Source organism: Amblyomma mixtum, chromosome 3 (genome assembly GCF_055824585.1).
Source record: "Amblyomma mixtum isolate Tamu chromosome 3, ASM5582458v1, whole genome shotgun sequence".
Lineage (NCBI taxonomy): Eukaryota > Metazoa > Arthropoda > Arachnida > Ixodida > Ixodidae > Amblyomma > Amblyomma mixtum.
The window spans coordinates 379,645,437-379,669,950 of record NC_143014.1 but is presented as its reverse complement, the minus strand read 5'-3'; the positions used below and the strand labels follow the sequence as shown (position 1 = coordinate 379,669,950).

General features: G+C 46.8%; 2 protein-coding genes and 1 long non-coding RNA gene across 3 annotated transcripts; 1 reads left to right on the top strand and 2 right to left on the bottom strand.

Moving 5' to 3' along the window:
- Positions 1–9,326: 9,326 nt before the first annotated feature.
- On the bottom strand, positions 9,327–14,479 carry LOC149356963 (uncharacterized). The gene is made up of 2 exons (XM_089577867.1): positions 14,266–14,479; positions 9,327–10,833 (listed from the first exon to the last, which is right to left on the bottom strand). Exons 1-2 carry the CDS (start codon positions 14,383–14,385, stop codon positions 9,334–9,336), a joined length of 1,620 nt encoding a protein of 539 aa, XP_089433993.1. The 5' UTR covers positions 14,386–14,479; the 3' UTR covers positions 9,327–9,333.
- A 1,527-nt stretch (positions 14,480–16,006) lies between these two features.
- LOC149356962 (integrator complex subunit 15-like) lies at positions 16,007–16,795 on the top strand. Its single transcript, XM_089576474.1, has one exon. The coding sequence runs from the start codon at positions 16,007–16,009 to the stop codon at positions 16,793–16,795; it is 789 nt and encodes a 262-aa protein (XP_089432600.1).
- A 2,374-nt stretch (positions 16,796–19,169) lies between these two features.
- Positions 19,170–20,673, bottom strand: LOC149356961 (uncharacterized). Its single transcript, XR_016289852.1, has 3 exons — positions 20,523–20,673; positions 20,246–20,410; positions 19,170–19,875 (listed from the first exon to the last, which is right to left on the bottom strand). It is a non-coding gene; the product is annotated as an uncharacterized LOC149356961 (long non-coding RNA).
- Positions 20,674–24,514: the final 3,841 nt, after the last annotated feature.

Sequence of the window (24,514 nt, the reverse complement as noted above, 5' to 3'; positions counted from 1 at the left end):
TCCTGTGCGCATGCATTTCGAAGGCTATTTCTGTGTGGGTCGGGGAAGTTTGGGTACGCGTGCGACCCTTACATGGGTCTTTTTTTTTAATATTTCCTTCGGGAAAACAGGGTGCATTTTTTGCCGCCGTAGTGGCTAAGTAGTTGTGGCGCTCGGCTGCTGGCCTGAAAGACGCAGGTTCAATCCCGGCCACGGTGGTCAAATTTTGATGGAGGCGAAATACTAGAGGCCCGTGTACTGTGTGATGTCAGTGCACGTTAAAGATCCCCAGGTGGTCTAAATTTCCGGAACCCTTCACTATGGCATTCCTCATAGCCTGAGTCGCTTTGGAACATTAAATCCCCATAAACCATAAACCTTAGATGCGTTTATATGGTATAAACGGGTTTTCACGATAATTTACGGATTACAAATACCTTCCGCAAACAGGAGAACCGGAAGTGGACATGGAAGAGCCCAGGTTGGGAAATTTATTTATTTTATTTTATTTATTCAAGTTACCCCTAAAGGCCCTCCAGAAGAGGGTATTACATAGGGGGGTACAATCATAAGTAATCGCGATACATTTTAACAAATAAGTGTAACAAAAACGTTAATTAAAACATAAGGCATCACGCAAAGAAAAAAGAACACTAACAAAAACAGCAAACTTTTACACATTTCCGTCACAGTGAAGAAGCTCTTGAGATTTTTTATTGTCAGTTTCTGTGGCGATGACTGATGGCAAACTATTCCATTCAGTGATGGTACGGAGAATGAATGAATTGGCATAAGACAATGAATGACAGTTTACGCGTTTGACTTTGAAAGAATGATCACGGCGTGGAAAGATAGCATCAGGTGACTGAAACAAATCACTGCAAAGGGATGGGTGGTGATAAAGCTTATGGAAAAGGGTTAAGCGAGCAAGTTTACGGCGATATGACAAATCTTCCAGTTCGGCACGTTTTTTTAATGCTGAAACGCTTGTGAAGGGTGAGTAGTCTGAAAATATGATACGAACAGCACGGTTTTGCAAGGATTCAATGTTAGTGATAACGTAGGCTTGAACAGGGTCCCAAATGGCCACAGCATATTCGATTTTAGGGCATATTAGAGTTATATAAGCAAGTTTTTTAACGTGTATAAGGGCTTATCTGAGGTTACGTTTATGAAAACCAAGTGAGCGGTTGGCAGATGCTAGGGTGAGGTCGATATGGTGATGCCATGTTAGGTCAAACTGAAGGTGCACCCCAAGGTACTTGTATGTTGATGTTAGTTCCACGGTATTGTCATTTAGAATATAAGTGGTTAGAATGCAAGCTGAACGGCGAGTGAAAGATATTAGTTTAGTTTTAGAAACGTTTAATGTCATTAACCATGATGAGCACCAAGAGGTTACTGCGTTCAGGTCAGATTGTAGGGATTGGCGGTCACTGTCTGTAGTAATGTTACGGTAAATTACGGAGTCATGAGCGAAAAGGCGAACTCTAGATGTTACACAGGCAGGTAAATCATTAATATAGATTAGAAAAAGCAAAGGCCCTAACACGCTTCCTTGTGGTACCCCAGATGTCACATTAGCAGAGGAAGAGTTAGAATTATTAACAGAGGTAAACTGAGTTCTAGATGTTAGAAAGTCCTTAATCTAAGCGAGCACGTTAGGGTGTATGTTAAGCTGTGCTAGTTTCAGTAGAAGTCTTTGATGAGGAACCCAATCGAAAGCTTTTGAGTAATCCAGGAACACTGCGTCGACCTGAACGCCCGCGTCAAGGGATAATTGTAAGTCAATAATAAAGCCAGCTAATTGAGTATCACAAGAAAATCCCTTGCGAAAACCGTGCTGATAATTGAAAATAATGGTATGATCTTTGAGATAGCTGATGACTTGGCTGTGAATGATATGTTCAAGGAGTTTGCAAACAGTGCTGGTTAACGAGATGGGTCGATAGTTTAATGGAGAGGAATGCTCACCTGATTTAAATATAGGTATTACTTTGGCTACCCGCCAGTCATTAGGGATTAATCCGTGTGATAATGATTGCGAAAACAAACAGGACAACACAGCGCTAATGCGTTGGGATGTGTTCTTCAGCAACTTATTGTTGAAGCCGAGGTGATCCGAACTATTAGTTATTTTAAGATTGTTTAATAAAGCTAAAACACCCGTTTCATAATAACTATTTCAGGCATGAAAATATCTTGGATTATATCTAAGTCAGGGAATGAGCTAATGTCTTCTTTGGTGAATACTAATGAGAAGGCGTCGTTGAAAACCTGAGCACATTCAGACTCTTTAATTATGACGCCGTAGCTGTCGGAAAGCAAAATGTCGGATTGAAAGCCAGGATTGATGATGCGCCAGAATTGGCGAGGGTTGTTGGTTAGCAGAGATGACAGGTCATGATTGAAAAAATGACGTCGAGTGGATTTCAGTAGTGACTGGTAGTCCTTGTCGCATTTCTTGTACTTTTCCCACACGCTTAGAACACCATTTTTTACTGCCTGCCGGTAAAATCGCTTTTTCTTGTTATTCGCACGTCGCAACTTCTGAGTAAACCATGGTGCACTGCTGCTACATCTAATGGTCATTAAAGGAACGAAGTCATCAATAAGTTATTTATTTTATTTATTTATAAAATACTGCCAACTGCCTCTTGGCAGTCAAAGCAGGAGTGGATACATTGTTCTTGAACAATTGCTAAGGTGAGTTTAACAGCGGCAAAGAAAGAAAACATGCTATTGACAATCAGCCATGAAGGAATGTGCACAATCAAAAACACACAAAAAAAGAAAGAAGGAAGGAAAGAAGAAAGAAGTTTATTGAAAGTACTCTTGAATAAATCCCAGTTTTGCTGAACAGTGCGCAATAAATATTGAATAATGAACTGGGCGAAAAAGATTTCTGATGCGGAGTTTATTTTTTCATAGTTAGCTCTGTTGTAACGTCTGATTTGTTTAACAGTCGTTTTCTTTTCGTTAAAAGAACCAGAAATGCGTTCTGTTATTACGTCATGATCTGAAATGCCATCTAAATGAATAATGTCTGAACAAATATCGGGATTATTTGTTAATATTAAGTCTATAATGTTGGCAGTACTTGATGTGCGACGCGTGGGATTGGTAATGAGTTGCGATAGTGAAAAATCAAGACATGATTGAAGAAACATGTTAGCTTCAGTTTAACTCGCTGTGATGGATTGTGTGAACCAGTTTATACTAGGGAAGTTAAAGTCTCCGAATATGAGTAAAATACAGTTAGGGAAACGCGTTCATATTTCACACAGAATTCGATGAAATTCAGAAGAAAAGCCATTATTCATGTTAGGAGGACGGTAAAGAACACCAATAATTATATCAATGAAACAACACTTAAAAGAAACCCATGTACACTCAAGAAAAGAACTAATCATGAGAGGCACAGTTGCCAAATCATCCCTTATCGCCAAGAGTACACCACCTCCTCTCTGGTACGGTCTGTCGCAACGAAAGATGTTAAAATGTGTCTGGCTGACAAAAATCGAATCATCAGGAATAACATCACTGAGCCATGTTTCGGTTAGCGCTACTAATGATGCGGAGCATGAGTCGATTAGCGAAGATATTCCAACATCTTTCGATAAAACACTTCTGATGTTAGCGTAAAGGAAAGAAATGGTTTTGGGAGTATTACGTGACGAACTTTGAGAAGAAAGGAAAGCTGGGATCTGATTTGAGTAAGTGACAGAAGAACGTCATTCTTCTTGCGTGGGGTGCTGGGAAACACATACTACATGATCAGCCTCAGTGTCCCATTCATAGGCATCGTTATTAATGTGAAGCTTGTTAAATGCGAGAAGAATGTGGTCACCTTCCTTTTTCACGGACTTTGCGTACTGCCAGAGATGACGGCACTTTTGTCGGACGGCCTCAGAATAATCGCGACAGATACTGAAGTCTGTGCCCTTGAGCTTTGAACCGTTACTTAGTAAGGATTCAACGTCTGTATCATTGTAGAATTTCGCAATGATTGGTCTCTTCTTACTTGGCGAAGAACGGCCCAGACGATGCGCTCTCACAATCGAGGTTGACAAGACATCAAGTTTGCTGGAGCAAAAATCATTCACGAGCTGCTCTGAAGTATCCCACGTTTCAATCTTGGATGCCATAAAAAAAGAACATTCGACCGTCTAGACCGGTTTTCTAAATCGTCAATTTTGTCTTGCATTTTAGACAATTCTAAATTCGGGCTGAATGGGGACTGAGCAGCTGGTGCCAATTCTATTTTAGATTCTAGTTCAACGACACGCTTTGTTAGTGCATCCAAGTCATTCTTTAGGCTGATATGAATGTTCAGGATCTTATTCAATGATTCCAGAACTGTGGTATGGCTAGTTTCCAGCTGCTGGACCGCAAGAGCCACATTGTCTAGCTTGTCCTCTTGTGCCTCAGTCATGGGCCCAGGGTTAGACTCAACATCGCCACCGAGCAGTAGGACGCGCCAAAGGTACATCAAAGCAGAACGAACACTTTTGAAAGAACTGGGTGGCCACAACACCGCAAAAAGGCAAACATCATCATTTCGGTAACAGGAAGTTTTGTACTGACAAACCTGGAAGAACATTAGCGGTGAGCGTGACATCGTAACTGCTGTGCCGTGGCCCGGTGCATAATCTTTACCTATGCTGACATCATGCGGAATGTGGAGGTGCCTGACAGTGTGAGGTACAGCAGCTATAGGGTGGTTAATGTTAGAGTTACGTTAGGGTTAGAGTTAATCTAGACTTGAATAAGGAATGGTGAGATGTGGTCAGGAAGAAGCACGCCAACAAGAGGCAAGAGGGATTCTTTTATTGTCTGGTCTTCCTGTTGCCATCCTAGCTGCAGCTGGTTTTTCACCATTATGACTGTTGTTAAATGGTGGTCGCAGCAGTGCAAAGACGGTTGCTGTTAGCGCTTTGTAACTGTGTTTCAACTATGCACACAGGTGTTGCCAAACAACGTTGCCAGCCGCTCGTGTGTTCTTCAGCTACTCTCCACCATGTCAAGCCCCCCCCCACCACACAAAGCTTTGGTGGTGCTTCACGTATGAAACTTGCTCCAGTGACTTAGTGCGAGTGACTAATGCTGTAACCTTTTTTGTGTCGTGAAAACTCCTGGGTCATCACCTCAACAAATGGAACAAACAGTGTGTTGGAGTAGTGTTCGAGTTAATGACACACACTGCTGTGCACGTGTCATGCTTCATGTGACCCGCAGTCTGCAAGTGCTTGAAGGGGGTGGTGGTGGTGGTGAAAAACTTTAATCAAAGAGAGCTTGAGGGTTAAAAAAAAAAAACCCTGCTGCATGGTCGGTATCCTTAGTCCGGGACACGCTTGCAGGGACTTGCTGATTGGTATTATGTGCTATCGTTATCTGAAAAGAGGAGGCTGGCATCATCGTGCCCACATTGACCAACTGCCGTTACATTTCTGCATAGACTGGTTTGATGGAGGGCGTGGGGGTCATCGTAGGGCATCGACACATCCTGTCACTGTGAAGCACAGCAGTGGTCAGCACGAAGGTGCATCCTGAGAGCACGTGCAGTGCTGAAGGTTATGGGTCATGCCAAGTGGCGATAGTGCATTCTGTAATTATATTCAGATAAGAGTGGTTTCCCAGTGTTTCCCATCTCTGCGGTGTGTGCACGCTTGACCAGCACTGGCTGAGGGGGATTGCCACGACTCCCAACTGGAAAAATGAGTTCTGTGGGGATCAAGGTGACTGTGTGTGCTGACAGTGCATGACCGTCACTGCATAGCAAGTGTTGAAGCAGTTTTTTCGTACATGGCATCGCCATGCTGTAGCTACCCCAATATGAAAGGCTAGAAAAATGCAGGTATTCGATCCCTCATTATCTACGAGGACTGTCAAGGTCTTATCGATGCTTTTGAACTGGTTTTAAAACTTCTGCCTAACGCTATGTGGAATCTTAGAGTAACTCTGCCACATTGACTGAAATCTGCACTTTTCTATTTGAATGGAGTTTACCTCAATGACCACTGGGTTCTGTCATCCAGTGAGTGCAACACGGGCAAATGCTGTACAAAAGGATAGAGCGTTAGTCTAAATTAGTGTCTTTCTTGTGCAGAAAAGAAACTGTTCTCAACTGCGTAAATGTGTTCCCCTGTTAGCTTGGCTGTGTTGCATAGCTATCTCTCTTTGCAAAGGTTTTGCCATGGGGTCAGCTGGCTGAGCATCTCCTTGCTCTCCACTAATCAGTGCTTGCACCTCTAATCATGGCGAAATCTTTTCCTACATGGAACTTTGGGCAGAAGTTTTATGACCAGTAAAAACAGCTGCCAAAGGACCGTGGCATTTGCTCTTGGTGTGTATGCGATCATTTGGCCTCTCTTAACTTCAGTAGGCTGGCTAGCACTACCGGAAGGTTGGCAGTCACAAAATGCTTGCACTACGTTCGGCCTCTCGCCGGCACCACTTTTGGCAGCTCCAGCTACTTTCCTTACACTGCCCAAGTACTCCACTCTCATACTTCTCATCCTTTCCCTATCCTTTTTCTGTACCGTTTCATCCCATTTTTTTCTTTTTGACTACAGAATGTTAATGCTACCCTTGTTCATCTGCGTCATCCTACCGTTGTTGCGTTTCTTTGAGGCGTGGGTGATTAGTGCCACTTATGACCCCTTCTATCGACTCGCTCTTGTGTGTTGACATTTAATTCTGGCTGTGTAGCTATGCCGCCACTGCTGCGACCACTTCTCGGCTTGGCTTGCTTGATGACAATGCGTATGTTGGGCATGAAATGGCAGCAACTCAGTGGGTTCAAGTAGCTGATAAAGGTGCAATTGACCAGGCAAAATTAGGCATGTCAATGGACCTTGTGCAAACAGAGGTGCTACAGAGATCTCTTTATGTGCCTTGTGTCGGCTGTGTGCGCTGCATAGCTTGCCACTCTCTCGCATCGCAGCATGTGTGGCCCGCTCAAGATGGTGCACTGCAAGAAATAACAGGCTATTTGCCTCACAGTGTCCTTTTCTGGCCATAGGGAAAAAAAAAGCTGTCGTTGAGGTGTTGTGTCGAGGGCCCGCTGCAGTGCAGGAAATTATTTATTGCCTCAGTTCAGGGCGGCCTCTCTAGCTGTACATAGTGCACCAGGGCCCGTACTCTGCACTGCTCTCAATATCGCTCTCAAGTTTGAGAGCGTGACGTCAAAATGACGGCACCGCGAGATGCGAACCGCGGAATCAGCCAATCAGTAGTGGCCAGTGAAGTCCATAGGTCAGATTATCTAGGGACTTTAGCGGTTAGTAGCACAGATCTGCCCGAAAGCATTTATTTGCATGGCAAGGGACCGTAGGCTAACGTCATGCTGTAAAGACGCAGTGAATAAAATGAACAATGTTTTATTTTGCTAGCAAGTTGTGTTTCTAACTCAACAACACCAACTAGAACAAGGATCATTCTTAGATTTGCAATTACGTTTGCTCTTTAGTCAATTTTGCTGCTGCAAGGATGCGCTAATGACGAAAAAACGTAGGCTAGGTGGCGCAAACTGCTGCCCGATTCAAAGGATTCAGCCTTATCCATCCACCCATCCTCCATGCATCCACCCACATATGCATCCATCGTGAACATGGCAGCCAGAAAGAAAAACAGCTGATTCCACGGCTCTGCAGCTTTTTTTACACGTCGTTTACAATCAAGGTGCTGACAGGATGTCTTAAGTGCGCGGAAAAATCGGTTTGAAGGCGGTGATTACCGCGAGCCTGCCAAGATCGACTTGCAAGGTGCGCTCGTCTGGAAAATCGACGAAGACAACTTTAGCCCCTGTTGTCAGTCAGCACCTACTATCGATGACAAAGGTGCTCTAAGGGTGACGTGTGGTTCTGTTTATATTTGTTTAGAAAATACCGGATGACCATGAATCATCACACTGCAGCAACTGCCGATAGACGGGAGCAGGCAGGTGCAGCTGCTGGGAGCGTGCAATCTCAGTGCGGGAAATGAGAGCTGTCAAGCCCAGTTACTGTGGCAACAATCACTCATCTGCCTCGTAACCAAGTGATGCTGCTCACATCGGGCTAAGCACTTGATGTTCCGTTGGGTTGATGTTCAGTTGCTGCGGTATTTTTTTGTGTGCCTGTGCAACATGCAGAAATTGTGATGTTTATGCTCCATTTAATTTGTTTAGAGAGAGAGAGAGAGGCAGCCTTGATTTGGTAAATTTGTTATTGTCATCGAGGGTGAAACGAGCTTGTTCCACCAAGGTCATTTGCTGATCTTCTAACTGGTCAGGGGTCAACCAGGGAATTAGTAGGGTGGTTGTATGGCTTGTGTAAAGGCTAATTGCAACGGGGCGGAAAGTTGAGCCAATTGAGCGTTGGCTGGTAAACAGCAACCTGAATTTTCCACAATGACTGTGTAGAGGCAACGTTCAAGTTTGCATATGATCCAGGGCAGTGATGTAGTGCGGAGGTGATACAGGTAGGACAGTGCAGTAGTGTGCAATATGTTATTGCATTTTGCAGAGCAGGTGGAGTGATCGTGCTGGCATCGCTGGGTTTGGTGAGGCCAGTGTCTGAAGGGTTTTACATACTTCTCATAGCTTCTAACATGCACTTTCTTTCAGCTGAGAAGAACACTTTGATTTTTTTAAATCTTGGTCCCTCGTAGCTGAGGCACGTTGTATATAGGCCCCTCCAATAGAGAAAGGAACAACCAGTTTGTACAAAAGACGAAGCATTAAAGTTGAAAAAGGATATTAAATACCAAGAGGAAAAGTAGCCTGAAAGCAGTTCAAGGTGTACTTGTTGCACACATCCGACAGCATAAGGAGCTTGTCGGGCCATTTGGCAATGTCGCAGTCATCAAGAGCAAGGCTTCATAGCATTGTCCTATCACAAACCAAGCTAGGTGTCAGTTATGGGGTCAATCATCCAGTGCTGAAACTTTCCTATAATGGAGCTGCCTGTATATTCTTCGAGCTGTAGAGCATTGCATTCCCAGTATTGGTATTGCATGTTTTGTTATTATAAAACAACCTCTACTCACACACCATCTCCTCAGTAATGTACCTGTGGTGTTGACACACCTTTGTCTATCAGTGAGGATTTTCTAGTCATTCAGCATTCACTGTGGCCTCTGCACCTTACAATATTCATTATGAATTTTTATACAGCATTCTCCTTGCTGTAGTTAGCTTTTGCCAAAGAGCAAAACCACTAGTTACCTACCATCAAGCTAAAAGCTTATCTTTGCTACACATTTTATAGTGCCAAAATGTTTTCAAGTCCTGAAAATGCGTTATGTACACTGTACCATGCAGTACTTATTGAACAGGCAGCTTCTGTATGAATGAAAACAGGCACTTTGCACTCAAAATTTTTTCTTAATTACACGTGAAAGGTGCAAGCCCTGTCTTCGCCGCCCAGTGTTGGACCACAAAGGGCTCCCCGTTTCGGAAGTCCGTTGTCGCCTGTCACGCGTTAAACTAGAATAACCTGGTGAGCGTGTCCCTGGGTAACTTCTTTGAAGATGCTCATCATCCGATGACAGCGATGAGTCAGTTGCAGCACGGCACTGAGGAACGTTGCGGTCCATCGATAAGTAGTTTGAATGTCTCGGTCTGGCGTCCATCTCGGGCAAACATTCGCGTCTCTCCCCCTGTGGCACGCTCTTGTCATCCTCATCAGAAGACGAAAGGTCGATCACAACAGGAGTCCGCTCCGGATGCGGCTTGACCACTTTCACCACGACGCAGTCCGAGCTGTCGGAGTCGGAGTCAGCGTCCACGACTGTGGCAGTGACCTCTTCTCGCACCACAGCCAGACCACTGGGGCCTGGCTGCGGTGAGTCTTGCTCAACAGCGAGTGGCTCATCACGTGATGTTGATGCTGCTACCTGCACCTGCAGCTGTAGGGTCTGCCTGAATCTGTTGACAGGGTTTCCCTGTGCAAAGGCCAGATGGTGTGGCTTGTACACTGTGTTTTGATCATATGCTGCCATGTCATGCACTGAGGTAGCGTACGAGTAAAACTCGTGGACAAAATGCTCCGTGTGCTCATGCAGCAGAGCCTCCATGCGGCGAGCAAACTCGGGGTGCCTGATGTCAAACTCCATGATGAGCAAGCTGACATAATCCGTGGCGTACATGATGTGGCTTTGATCTTCCTGTATCAAAGCATTTAGCTCACGGTTCAACCAGGGGACCAGACGGTGAGTGCAAGCTGGATTGCCACGATAGAACTCGGGCGACGCTTCTCGATAGTGGGATGCGTGAGGAACGGCCCACAGGCCACGGACATACAGGTCGAGCCTTTCAGCACTGGTGATGGCGCCCCGAGGAAGGTGCCGGTGCTGGTTTCGGTGAGTTGCATTTGAAAGCTGCCGGTCGCGCCTCTCCTGCTCCTGTCGCATTAATTCCTGCCGTCGCTCGACGGTCATCGTGGTCGGGAACCGAAACCTCCGATCATAGGCATCTATCATGGTTGCCGGAGCACGCTGCAGCTCGCTGACAAAACACTGGTCGTAGTCTTCGAGTGAGCGGACACTGTGAATGATACTCTTGAAACGCTGCTTGCACAGAGGGCATTCTGCCTTCACCTTGGCCCACTCGGCGAGGCAGACGAAACAGAAGGTATGGAAGCAGCTGTCTGCGAAGGATTTGTTCTCCAGAGCTCCCAAGCAGATGGCACAGCTGTCTTCGGGAGATGCCGTGTTACGGCTGAATGGTCGCTCTGGAGTCGCATCAGTGGGCCCAAGTTTTGAGCCCGAGGGACTGCTGGTTCCATTCTCTTCACGACTTCCTCCAACACGCTGCCACGGTGGAGAGCATCCGGCAGCCATTGCGAGCTCCGCACACAAGAACCAAGGGCCCTGTTGAAAAGCAAAAAAAAAAGCAGTCATTACTTTGACTTCCTTCCCACCTTGTATGTTCTCACATACCACACAGCTGAAGTCAGCTGATCTGAAGCACAGGTTATGCTGTGTACAGGAACCAGTTCAAGTAAAAATTGTCAGAAAGGCCAACTCAGAAAGGCGTTGCTTTTTTAAGTGGCACTCTGTATCACAGACCATGGCTAAAAAGGCCCACAGTTAAGAAGCCATGCTGACCTCATCTGGTGCACTACAATGCTACGTAAACCATCGCTAAAACTGCCACAGAGATGTAGTTGAGCAGCATTAAAGCCAGCTTTGGTCTGGTGGCTGAGGTCGATAATGAGTGCCTGTTTTGCACAACCACCAAGAAAGCAAAGTTATGGGGACTGCATCCCAAGAAGGCTGAAGAGAATCGCCATCATCATCAGCCTGACTAAGTCCACTGCAAGGCAAAGGCCTCTACCACGTCTCTACAATTAACCCTGTCCTTCGCCAGTTGCGGCCACTGTATCCCCGCAAATTTCTTAATATCATCCGCCCACCTAACCTTCTGCCGCCCCTGCTATGCTTGCCTTCTCTGGGAATTCACTCCGTTACCCTTAAGGACCAGCGGTTATCTTGCCTTCGCATTACATGCCCTGCCCAAGCCCACTTCTTCCTCTTGATTTCAACTTGCGTTTGCTCCCTCACCCATTCCACCCGCTTCCGATCTCTTAACGTTACATCTATCATTTTTCTTTCCATAGCTCACTGCATTGTCCTTAACTTAAGCTGAACTCTCTTTGTTGGCATCAATCTCAGTGAAACATGTACGCATCAGTTAACGCTTGTGTACATGGTTTTTAGCAGTGATACTACTAGAGTACACCCGCAGTATTTTTGTGCACTTTTTGTAAGCCATCAAGAAAGCCAGATTCTAGAATCGTTAAGCGAACAACGAGGTCAGTTCTGTCCATACTTTACACCAGCGTCTTGTGCCTCATCTGGATATTCGCATTTTTGATGAGATCAGCATTAGTGCATATTGTCATAAAATGTACGAATATTTGTTGCTGCACGATTTTTTCATTCCGACAATGATGGAAGCAACAGTCGATTCAAACCGCTCTGTGATGATGATGGCATGATCTTCTTTATCAAAATGAGTGGTCACCTAATCGTCCAGACACCAATACCTCTTCCCAAAACGTTGGTGAGCACCCTGCAGCCACCGACGGCTGCAGAAGCGCATCCGGCTGCTTTATAAAAGACATATAAATGCACAGGAATCTGAACTTCCTGGATATAGCTTTAAATTTTCTTTACATCCCGACAAAAGTCTAGAGCCAGTTTCAATCCTTCCTAGGCACAGCTCTACTGGCAGATGCACTTCCACCTGGGCGGAACTCTAGTGCAAGTTGTAGTTCAGTCTCGACGGAACTCTAGCCACGGCCGAAAAAATGATTGGAGGAGACACTTAAGCTCTGCCTTAAGGATATGATGCAACAGCGTAATGGGCTAATTCCCATACATGCAGGCCATTCCCTACTTCACATTCATGGATTCCTGGGAGTCCTCATACCCATCCCAGTGCAGTGGTGCAGCGGTTAAAGGTGCACTGAAGAGGAATCTGAACTCGTCTTTTTGCCGCAGGAACTCGATCTACACGATCCGAGCGTTCTTATAAACTTCGAATTATTGTCCTGTGCGGCCCATTTCTCTAATTTAAATCAGATTAACGTCCGGCTCCAGCTTTTCTTTTTTTGAATTCCCTGCAGACGGTGGGAGGAGTCGACCAATGCATGGAGTGACTTTCAGGCAGTCGCGTGGCGGCTATGCTTTCGCTTTTATTTTGTTTTGAGGTTTCCGTGAATAAATAGATCTAGTCAGAGACTACACAGCTGCAAATTAGGTCCACGGAAATAAAATACGTGCGCGACTTTTTGCTTTCGCCAATCACTACGTATCACTCCGCCGGTGGCAGAGCGGCAAGCCGCCACGGGACTCGTTGAAAGGTTGGTCAACTCCTCCCACCGTCTGCGGACGCTAATCCGATTTAAATGAGGGAAATCGGCTGCACAGGGCAATAATTCAAAGCTTCTAAGAATGCTCGGAACGTGTAGATCGAGTTCCAGCGGTATAAATGCGAGTTCAGATTCCTCTTCTGTGCACCTTTAAGCGATGTGCCACTGCCCTGCGATGGTAGGTGCTCCCAGCAGGTAGGCCGTGTGTAGCCCAGGTTTCTCTTCCCGATCGACCAATCATTAACTGTCACTTGCTACGGTGGCAGTTTGCTTACTCTCCGGGGAGCAGGTTGTGATGACGGCGCAAGGTCACGTGACCTAGGTGGGCCACCTGCCAGAGCCATGCCCGTGATTTTTCACTCATAACGTCGACGCCGCATTTTCTGCGTAATGGAGCCTTGAACGCTATGGCGTTAAAATGTAACTACGGAAATCAGGTGCCGGACGTCACCTAAGCAGCCCAAAATCGAAGCATACCTGGGCTTGCAAGATAAAATTCCGCTGCCGATTTTAGCCGTGTAAATTTCGAAACTACTACAGCAAAAATAGGTTTGGTTTGGTTTATGGGGTTTAACGTCCCAAAGCGACTCAGACTATGAGGGACGCCGTTGAGAAGGGCTGCGGAAATTTCGTGCAGCTGGGGTTCTTTAATGTGCACTGACATCGCACAGTACACGGGCCTCGAGAACTTCGCCTCCAGCAAAATTCGACCGGCCGGGATCGAATCCGCGTCTTTCGGGACAGCAGCCAAGTGCCATCACCACCGAGCCACCGCGGCGGCCAACTACGGCAAAAACAAACGGCATTACATGAACTTGCCAACTGTGGCAATCTAGTCGCAGTAAAGAAAAAGAATGCAAGTCCGACAACTGCTGGAATGCGATGCAGGAAGCCGATGTCACCAAGTTACATTGCTTTCGCAATTTTCTCGCTCAGTGCATGAAGATCCGCGCAGCAAAGCTATAAGACACGGTCCCTGCGCACGACGTCGACCGCAGAGACCGCGTGAAACTCTAAATAAAACAAAACTTTAAAGTTCCGGGGAAAAACAAGCGTCGCGACTACCGAGAAACGGTGAAAATCTCAGCGTTCACATGTGGTAAAAGCACACGGAAAGTGCGTCACGCACACTGGCGCGCACGCACTAGAAAACCATCTCGGGTCAATGTCGTTGTTCATTACTCGCCCGCAAACAGCCCAAGATCAACAACTCGCGAGCACCTCGTACATGAGCCACATCAGTTGAGCAAAAGCGAACTCAGCTCCACGGCCTGTGGGGGCACGGTCGAACACTTCGTGGTGCCAAAAGAGACCAGCGGTGCACGAATTCGGGAGGTGTATCCACAGGCTGACAACTGCTGCGTTACAGCAGAGCAGGAGTTTTGCGGAACGACAGCGCTGGAAGTAAATGTGAACCCGAACTTACAAGCAGCAGAAAATCGCTGGTATACACCTCCACACGGATACTGTTGGGTTTTATAACTTGTCTATGCTTGTTGGCTCGCCTTGTCTGCTTGCTGGTATAAAAAGCAAGCCAAACGGTCATAATAGCTATGAGAGTATATTTTGTAAATATATTACATTAAGGAAAAACAATTAAAATTAATAATAAAAGCTTTCATTTAATAAATGAGAATTAAATTTTTAATTTGTGCAGTCCAAACGCACAGAGATATAGTAGGATACAACTTAAAAAAAACAGCAGTTGCTAACACTGGGCCGCGGTTCGCGGCGTCTTGTATTACTTCGCTGCCCAATCGCAACTGTAAACAAAATCAGCTCTTTAATGTTTGACTATATCAGACAGTCCATGTATAAGAATTCTAGAGCTCATAATTTTTTTGTTGTGATAAAACTTCTTGTTTACGTAACAAAAAACGTTTAAGCAGCGGACTATGTTTTTGTCGTGGAGGAATACTGTGCGCGGAGGCTGAATGTGGGCGGAGCTTCACTGCAGACTTAAGTTGTATCCGACTATAGCTTATTTCACTGCGTCTTATGGTGTCTTCGGCTGACGGCACTTGTGGAGTTTTCTACGCACTCGTGTGGTGCCCCACGTTCGGCTGGATGCCACTGGTGCAGTGCCGTACATTCGGGTGGGACGAGCACGACTGCCACCGCGCCACCGTGGAGACCGACGGTGGAGCGCGGTGCAATCTCGTCGTGCAGCGCGCGCTAGCAGACGACGCTGTTCACGCTCGTTGGTTGACGCAGAATCGACGAAGAGGAAAAACGGACGAAGCATTACAAGTAGGCACATTTTTTAAAAAAATGTTGAATATTACAGCAGCTGCAATGCATTTATTCGCGCTGCAATCACGCAGCCACCGGCCGGCAAAGCCGTGCCTTCCGTTATGAGGAAATTAAAGGTTTGTCAATATTTTTAGTCTTGCAAGTTCTGCCTTGGCTCTTGCAGCGAACGGCATATGCTGTTCATCCGGCATGCCTGCACTTTATAACATCGAACTATTTGCCAACGTATGCGCAGGTTAAAGGATATCAATAAAGCGACAATGTGGGGCGCTTAGCGGTTTGAGGATCACCTGCTGATATTTTCGAAAGTTACTCTATCTGAAGCTCTAAAGGCGTATGCATCGAAACCGGCAAGCATAACGCCTTGGTGTGGTGTCTTACAAAGTTGCGCCCCCATAATTAATCGAGTATCTCACGAGCAGGCTCGTTGGTCCCGCGTTTCCCGCCGATTCTATCAACGCCTGTTTCAAGCGCGGTACTGCATTGTTCTGAAGACTGCGCTCGTTGGCGTCGGCCGCTCATAGGAATAGCCTCTGAGATATCGAGGATCTCGGAGGCCTCGGTTAAGAGACGGCAGGAAGAGCAACGGCACTCTGCGAGTGTTTCGCACGTTCAGCTGATGTGCAAGGAGACGTGCCACTCGTGTAGTATTTGACATCATTCCTGCGCACCGGCACGGAGGCAGTACGTGTCAGCCGAAGACACCATTAGTAACAAGAAAAGCAAAAACAAAACGAAAGAAAAACATGGCGGCTGGCGTTTTTTAAGCGGCTGAATATGCACTGTCGCGTCGTTTGTAGCGTCGTAGGAGCAGTCTACTGGCATGCTTTCAGCGCCAAGCAGCAGCGCGTGAGCATCTGATTAATGAAAAAACGCGCGTGCACCGTGGTCGTCGCACGCTAAGCTGATCTACGATGACTGACGTCAGGGTCTCCGTGAGGAAGCTCGAGTTCCCCACCGTGGTGTACGAAGCGCTGCGCCAGATCCAGAAACTGCTCGCCAACGAAGGCCGCAGTCCGACATATGCGCACGTCGCGAAGGAAATTGCCGAGGAGTTCGTCTTTCAGGACTACGACCAGCGGCGAATGCCGCAGCAGCATCCGCAGTCCGCGGCGCACATGCGCCGACGTCGGAAGCTGTCGGCGATCCGCGAACTGCAGATCATCGCGAGCAGCTTTCAGTACGCCAAGTCGGACATGTGCCAGAAGGTGTTCTTCATCCTGTTCCCCTCGGCCAACCCGAGCGTCATGGACGTGCGCGTCCCGCTGCTGTCGCGCCTCGTCTCGCTTTCCATCGCGCTCAAGAACCACAACGTCCTCAACTGCGTCGGCTTCTGGATGCACGTGTGTGGCTGCACCTCGGAGCCGTCGCTGCACATCGTGCGCCATGTGGTCGGGGACTACCTCAGCCTCATCCCGAGCTCGGCCGAGATGCTCAAGGAGCTGGCCAACATCTCGCCGCTGTTCTGCGCCTCCCTGGCCACCTCGCTGACGCACATGACGCCGACGAACCCGTCGCGCGAGGTGGTCGACCTGCTCGCCTCCTGGGTCCGGGCGCAGCCGCTGCTCTGTTTCACCCCGATGGAGGCCATCCCGCCCCAGTTGTACACCCAGTGCCTGCAGACATTCATCCCGGGTCTCGTGGCCTGGTGTGATGTAATAACTTCTACAGCTCTAGTAGTTTTATTCTGTCTATGGAGTTAGACGTCCTCATGCTTTGCCGTTTCTTAATCAGATCTTTAGTCTCCTGAGATAGCTTCCTGGTATCTTGTCGAGCCATCCTACAGCCTACTTCTACTGCGCACTCCGTAATGATATCTGTAAGACGATCGTTCATGGTTTCAACATTGCGGTCGAAAAAACAATACGGTGCCTGCAGTACGTAAAAACAGCAGTTAGCAGTCGTGCCAGGACGGCTGCCAGTCCGTTCAGTAGTGTCGACAGCCGGTTCGGTGGCGAAAGCAGTCGAGCCCACTTATAACAGCCGCAGATATAACGAACGCTGGCTTAGTACGAACGAGGGCGGTGCTACTGTCAAAATATATATATTGGGGCAATGGCACAGTGTCTCACATAGAACGAACTGTTGTGGCCTCAACACTGGTTAGAGCGAACGCGAAGCTTTCGAGCCCCCGTAGTTGACCGAGCCGGCGGTGTTTGGCGCGGTTTCGTTTCTGCTGATGACGACGCCGACAATGCGGAGGCATGCACTGACGAAGCTATTGTGCGTGAAGTGCGAGCCCTTCCTGACTGCCCAGAGACCGACGAGGACGATGACGAGGATGCTGCTCTACCGCCGGTTGCTGTGAACGCTTCAACCGCGATCGGTTACATCGCGTCGCTTAAGGAACTCGTGTGCAGCAGAGGCCTTGGCGATGAACATATTACCGCGCTGTAAAAATTACAAACGGCAGTGATGCGATCAGCTTTGAAGAAGCAGACATGCATCACGGACTTTTTTCAAAAATAAAGTTAACTTTCGTCCCGCTTGCTCTTTTTGCCCGTATTATAGGTGGTCCACTTACTAAGAACTTTGGATACAACGAACAAATGCCGCGTGACGATCAAGTTCGTTATAAGTGGGCTCAACTGTATTTCCTGTAGGCCAAGCGGACAATCCCGATCCTCCACCGACCAGCAGATGCCACCCCGCAGTAGGGCCATTAGATGATGGCGATGCGTTTTCTAACACGGCCGGGTATCAGCCTGCGCGTCGTCAGTCGATTCGTACCGTGGGAGCAGGACGGCCAGGAAGTATATGCTAGTGTCTGCAGTACGCAGAAGCAGCGGTTACCAGTCTTGCCGGGACGGCTGCCAGTCTGCTCAGATGTGTCGACAGCCGGTTAGGTGTCGTATTTCTTGTAGGCCAAGCGGACAATCCCGATCCTCCACCGACCAGCAGATGCCCCCCGCTCAGTAGGGCCATTAGATGGTGGCGATGCGTTTTCTAACACGGCCGGGTATCTGCCTGCGCGTCGTCGTCAGTCGATTCGTACCGTGGGAGCAGGACGGCCAGGAAGTATATGCTAGTGTCTGCAGTACGCAGAAGCAGCGGTTACCAGTCTTGCCGGGACGGCTGCCAGTCTGCTCAGATGTGTCGACAGCCGGTTAGGTGTCGTATTTCTTGTAGGCCAAGCGGACAATCCCGATCCTCCACCGACCAGCAGATGCCCCCCGCTCAGTAGGGCCATTAGATGGTGGCGATGCGTTTTCTAACACGGCCGGGTATCTGCCTGCGCGTCGTCGTCAGTCGATTCGTACCGTGGGAGCAGGACGGCCAGGAAGTATATGCTAGTGTCTGCAGTACGCAGAAGCAGCGGTTACCAGTCTTGCCGGGACGGCTGCCAGTCTGCTCAGATGTGTCGACAGCCGGTTAGGTGTCGTATTTCTTGTAGGCCAAGCGGACAATCCCGATCCTCCACCGACCAGCAGATGCCACCCCGCAGTAGGGCCATTAGATGATGGCGATGCGTTTTCTAACACGGCCGGGTATCTGCCTGCGCGTCGTCGTCAGTCGATTCGTACCGTGGGAGCAGGACGGCCAGGAAGTATATGCTAGTGTCTGCAGTACGCAGAAGCAGCGGTTACCAGTCTTGCCGGGACGACTGCCAGTCTGCGCAGATGTGTCGACAGCCGGTTCGGTGGCGTATTTCTTGTAGGCCAAGTGGACAACCCCGATCCTCCAACGACCAGAAGATGCCATCCCGCGGTAGGGCCATTAGATGATGGCGATGCGTTTTCCTACGCGGCCCGGAATGCGCCTGCGCGTCCCGTCGGAGGACAGCTAGGAAGTGTATTCTGGTGCCTGCAGTGCGTTTTTGCATATTGCATATGCTTCCAGAACGTTAAGTAAAGCAGAGCAGGGGTATGCTCACATCGAAAAAGAAGCCTTGGCTGTTGTTTTTGGGCTGAAAAAGTTCCACAAATATCTGTTCGGGCATCGCTTTGAGATTTACTCCGACCATCAGCCTTTGGTAGGCTTGCTCGCTCATGGTAAGCCCGTACCACCCACGAAACACAAAAAGCGCTAATAGACGTCTAAAAAAAGTCTCGGAGGAAAAAGCTTGACGTCTAGAAGAAGTTTCATCTAAGCAGTGTTTTAGACTTAGACGTTTACTAGCCCTCTATTAGCTCTGCTAACGCTACGCTTGTATACGGCTAGGAAACTTCTGAGGTAGAACTTTTCTAGAATTTTTTTTAGACGTTCCTTTTTTTTTCCGAAATGGGTGCCTGTAATATCTTACGCATTTCAAGACTGATTTTTAGTGCTGCCTTTAAACCCTCTAAATCTTTAAAAATGTTACAGTTCATTTTTCTGGTATACACTCAAAAATGAACTCAAAGCTGATTTGCAATGACCCGAACAATAAGCCCACATTACAAGGGATGTATGGCTGTAGTAATGAGCCATAAATGCATGTGCTAGCACACTTTTCAGTCACTGCGTTACTCTTTATTGAATCCAGTGCATACAACCACACAATAAAAGAAAGGGACCAGGAAATTAATGTTAGAAGCCATGGAGGAGGTAGCTTCACTGGTTTGGCTGACATTACGATGGTAAGCACTTGGATGGCAGGAAAGTGTCGAGCAGCAACCAATTGTTAAATCAAACATTCATTTGGCCCCAGGCCTTGTTCACAACAGATGCGCTGATGATGAAGTTGCTGTGATGTGGATGGCAATGAAGAGCTCGCTAGGTGTTCCAAACATCGCTTTTCTTGCAAGGAGGATGCCAACTAGACGGTAACAAGGGGAAGTCAAATCCAGCTCTGTTCAGCAGCCTGCAGAAGTGAAAAATATTAGAGTAACCAAAAGCACAGTCAGTCAGGTGCATGTAGAATGGCCAATGAGGAGTCGGAAGCAAATAAGACCAGAAAATGGCAAGGAGTGACAACACAGGCAATAAAATAAGCTAACCAAAAACATATATGCATATGATGTCATTGCAAGCGGCATTTCAGCAGAGTGCTACGGCTCACCATAAACTCAAGAAGTCAATCACTGTGGAGGCCTTTAACAGAAGCAAAATTCAAACAGCGTGCATGGACACTGAAAGCCAAGCAGTCAATAGCAAGTGCACTGCCTTACTGTGATGAACACTGTACTCATAGAACCTCCTAAGCTGCATCTTGCAAACAGGCTTTCTCTTACCTGCAAGATGTGGCTGAATCAAAAGTGGTTGATGTTTGACATCTTGCACCGTCGCATGAAAACATAGCAGAGATGCTGCTGTCCTGGTAATGCCTGCATCACTTCAGTATACACCAGAGATGTGTTAAATCTTGGACGTTAACTTGACAGCCACACAGGGCACATCTGAAAGATAAGACAAAAGTGCATGTGTATAAGGTTCCTAACACTGCATTGCCAAAGAAGCCCTTTCTAATCTGTATGATGAAGCTCAAACAGTGGGCAAGAGATTACTTACACCACTGCACAAGAAGCATTAGTCCAGGTTCCCACCTCAGAACTGAAACAATCTCCAGGCCAAGTCGTCTGAACAACCAAGTACAAGGTGCTGCTATTAATTTGCGTGAAACTAGACCAGGTCCTTGCTCCTCCGGCCAACAGTTGGAGTTCTAAAGGACAAACAAACAATGGGGCTTGTGGAATGAACATTAGCAAAGAGCCTAGACCTATACAAAGTCAAAGTCAAAGTGTTTATTTAGACAACTCAATGGTACAGTTGCCTAGGGCGCAGACTAAAAGGCAAAAGGATGACTGACAAAGAGTCCACGCCCTTCTTGCTCCCATTCGAGAGCACAAGACATTCAGCGAGTAAAATAGACACAAAAACGAAATGGAAATACAGAAAGGATTGGTTAACAGTGAGCTGCAGTAATTTCATCTTAAACATTTATCTACAGTTGGAGAAGTACTATGAGAGACAACAGAATAAAAAAAAGAAAAAAAAAGTGGTTATGCCTGGAGTGACAACAGATACATGGTGATGCAATTTTTGAAAGCTTTCAATGATTTGCTTTCTTGAATAATGTTTACAGCAGGATGGTGATCGTTTAAAAAACTGGAAATTCTGTAGCTAAGTTTCTGGGCGCCGTAGTTAGTACGTATTTTTTCCTTATTATAACTTATGTGCCGTATGTTGTAGCTGTGTGGTTTCGTGAGATACTTATGACAAAAGGCGGCAGGATCAGAATGCATTTGTTGGTAAGTGGCTAACGCTATCTTTTTGTTTATAACATTCCACAGTGTAAGCAATTGGTGTTTCCAAAACAATGGGGCAGTGTGGCTAAGGTATGGTGCATTATCCATTAGTCGCAGAAATTTCTTTTGTAATAAGTATATGTTTTCTATGCTTGTTTTAGGTGCTGTGCCCCAAACAAGAAGACAATAGTGGAAACGCGAATGTACCAGTGTGTAGTATAGTTGTTTCTTTAGCCACATAGGCAAAAGGTCCTTTAATTTATACATGATACCAATGGACCTAGAGATACCTGTGCGAACTTTTTCAATGTGAGAGGACCAGTCGAGATGTTCGTGAAATATGACGCGAAGAAATTTATGAGATATTGCACGTTCAATAGATTCATCACAAAATTGAATCAGTATTTCTTGTTTAATGCACTTGTTACGTGCGCGGAATATAATGTACTTAGTTTTTTTAGTGTTTAACTGCAGTTCGTTAGTGCAGAGCCATGTGGATAAGTTTTGCAGCCATATATTGGTTTCTACTTGGAGGGCTTCCAGATCTTGTCCGCAGAAGAATACATTGGTATCGTCAGCGTACAGTACTATTTCTGGTGTAGAGGACACGTTAATTACATCATTTATATAAAGAAGAAATAACAGCGGCCCAAGGATTGATCCTTGCGGAACTCCATAATGTATCAGACCTAAGCTGGACTTTGCATTCGGAATGTTCGTGTACTGTTGACGATTTGAGAGGTAATTCTTTATTAATGTGAGAGCCGTTCCTCTAATGCCATATTTATATAACTTGTATAACAATATCGGGTGCTTGATAGAATCGAATGCTTTCCTAAAGTCAAGAAAAACACCTAAGAAATCATGAAGTGAAAGAAAAGGTGTCAGCTGCAAAGTGTGCTTACAAAACTTGAGAAGTTGAGCAGGCAAGGAGGTCCTCTGAAAACCACTGTTGAACAGCCTGTACCCAAAACGAAATGTACACAGTGAAGTAGGGACAACGCCAGCTGTGCACGGTGCAATCGTTTTCCAAAAAATAAAAGCTGCCATGCCTGCAAAGAGCCGTAGTACTTAACTGCACTGTCAAACAGCCTGCACACATACAGACCCAAGCAACCACCGATATCCTTCGGACGGCCGACAGAGGTATGTTTCGGATGTTCTGTACGTCCGCTGAACATCCGCAAACAGCGGGTAGACGTCCATCGGCCGTCCGAAAGGTGGCCAAAGGTATACGGTTCGCCGGCCGACGGACGTCCAGTTGAGTACGTCCATTGGCGGATCTTTCTCGAATATTCGCATATATGGTGCATGCGTGCTTTTTGCACTCCGCGCGATGCAATAAAACCAAAAACAATTTGATGCATAGCATGCATATTTTATTGTGGTTGATGATACATCAGCAGAGCAATGGGTTATATTCGGAAAATTTCTTAATGTGACTCTTCAAATGTGGCAAGCTTGGGACACACACCCGTAGTCTTCCCACCCACAGGATTTCTGAAATAAAAAAGAATGCGGCAAACATCAGTCATGTGAAACATATGGCACAATGCAGCAGCCCAAGTAAAAACATTGGAACCGATTAATAGAAGTGTTTAATGCTGCAAGTATAACAGACAATGCACTTCAACAAACACCTCAATAAGTATAAGGCAATAACAGCTGTCACTTTTCCACACCATATTTGACAATGTATCTGTTCTTTACTTATTCTCATGGGCCTTAGGGCACTAACCTGCGCAGCACTTTACGCGACTGTGCACAGAAAGCCGCAAAGCTTCCGTTGCGAACCACTGCGAAGTACACGTGCTTCCTATGGTCTGCCTTTCGCGAGTTGTCGCTCTTTATATAGGCACAGTGAACCTAGCGATGCCTTAAAAATTAACAAGATGCGAAAATACTCCGTCCCGCATCTTTGAAGAGGAGTGGGAATTAGCCGCGCGAGTTGAGGGCTCCCGCAGCTGAGTGATGTAGGCTCCCGAAAGTCTGAGAACAGCACACACTTGTGGAAGCCATCTCCTCGCGCTTACTGCTCCCACTGTCCTGTGAACGAATTTTATATGAGCATGCTGCATTGTCCTAGAAGCAAGTTCAAAAAGTGTACTGGATACATACCTTCGTAGGCAATCACATGTGCACTAAGCCTCCTTTAAACCAAGGTCGACGCATTACGGGATTCCGGTGTTCCAGAAGAGCTTCAGGCGCATCCCGTATCTTTCGAATTGCTTAAGTTACATACTACTTTCATCCACAGACCGAACAAAGCCACACATTATAATAACAGAGCTGTAAAGCTCTGCGCGACAACACTACGCGGCAAATCAACAACAGCGCTACGGAGCCGTACTGATGGATTGGATTGGACTGACCGCGAACTGACATCTATGATGATGGTGATAGCACAATGCACGGGAGTTTTGATTCTTACGAATGGTTTCAATGGCAAGTTTAGCTAGCAAACCGGTGGACATGTCGCACAACTCCACCAATTTGGAGAAGTTTTATAAATATAAAACTAGTCATTGAGTTCTTGCAAAATTCTGCAACACCTGCTTCTCCTCTTAGATAAATTTAGCTCGTTGGCGGCTCTTGCACTGCAGGTAGGAGTGGAATCGCACCAATTTACAAACATCTCGTCAAACCCTCCAACTGATGCAAATAAAATAGTATACATACACGAAAGACGCTAATTTTCTGTGAAATAAAAAACGTCCATACTCATGGCCTGGGAAAATACTCGGCCTTACATCCTTCGGACGTGCACCTCGTCTCTCATGCGGATATACAAAAGTGGACACTGCCCGTACGTCCGGCGGATGTACGAATACGGATATCCAAAATCGGATTGTGTTCGTACGTCCGATGGACGCCCGATCTCGACAAAGGACGTTCGGATCTAGCTCGGACATCCGACGGATATCTGTGGTTGCTTGGGGAGCAGCACCACTGAGTAAACTACCTTTGTGCCGGGGCTCTCAATCGCAATGAAATAAAAGCTTGACGCAGTTAAGATAACCAAAGCCTTTTTAACGCGAGTTTCACTGACGGCAATCACAGCAAGAATTGGAGCACACAGGTGGCCAGATGAGAGTCCTTGGCAAGAATAAAACCTTGCCAGATTGCAAGAGCACAGACTTTAATCAATGTGTAGCAAAAAATTCGCGCCTTATCAAGGTACGCTTAAACAAAGCTGGTTGGTTTGAAGCTTTGTCACGTTCACCTTGTCATCGCCTTGGTAAAGAAAGCAACTCG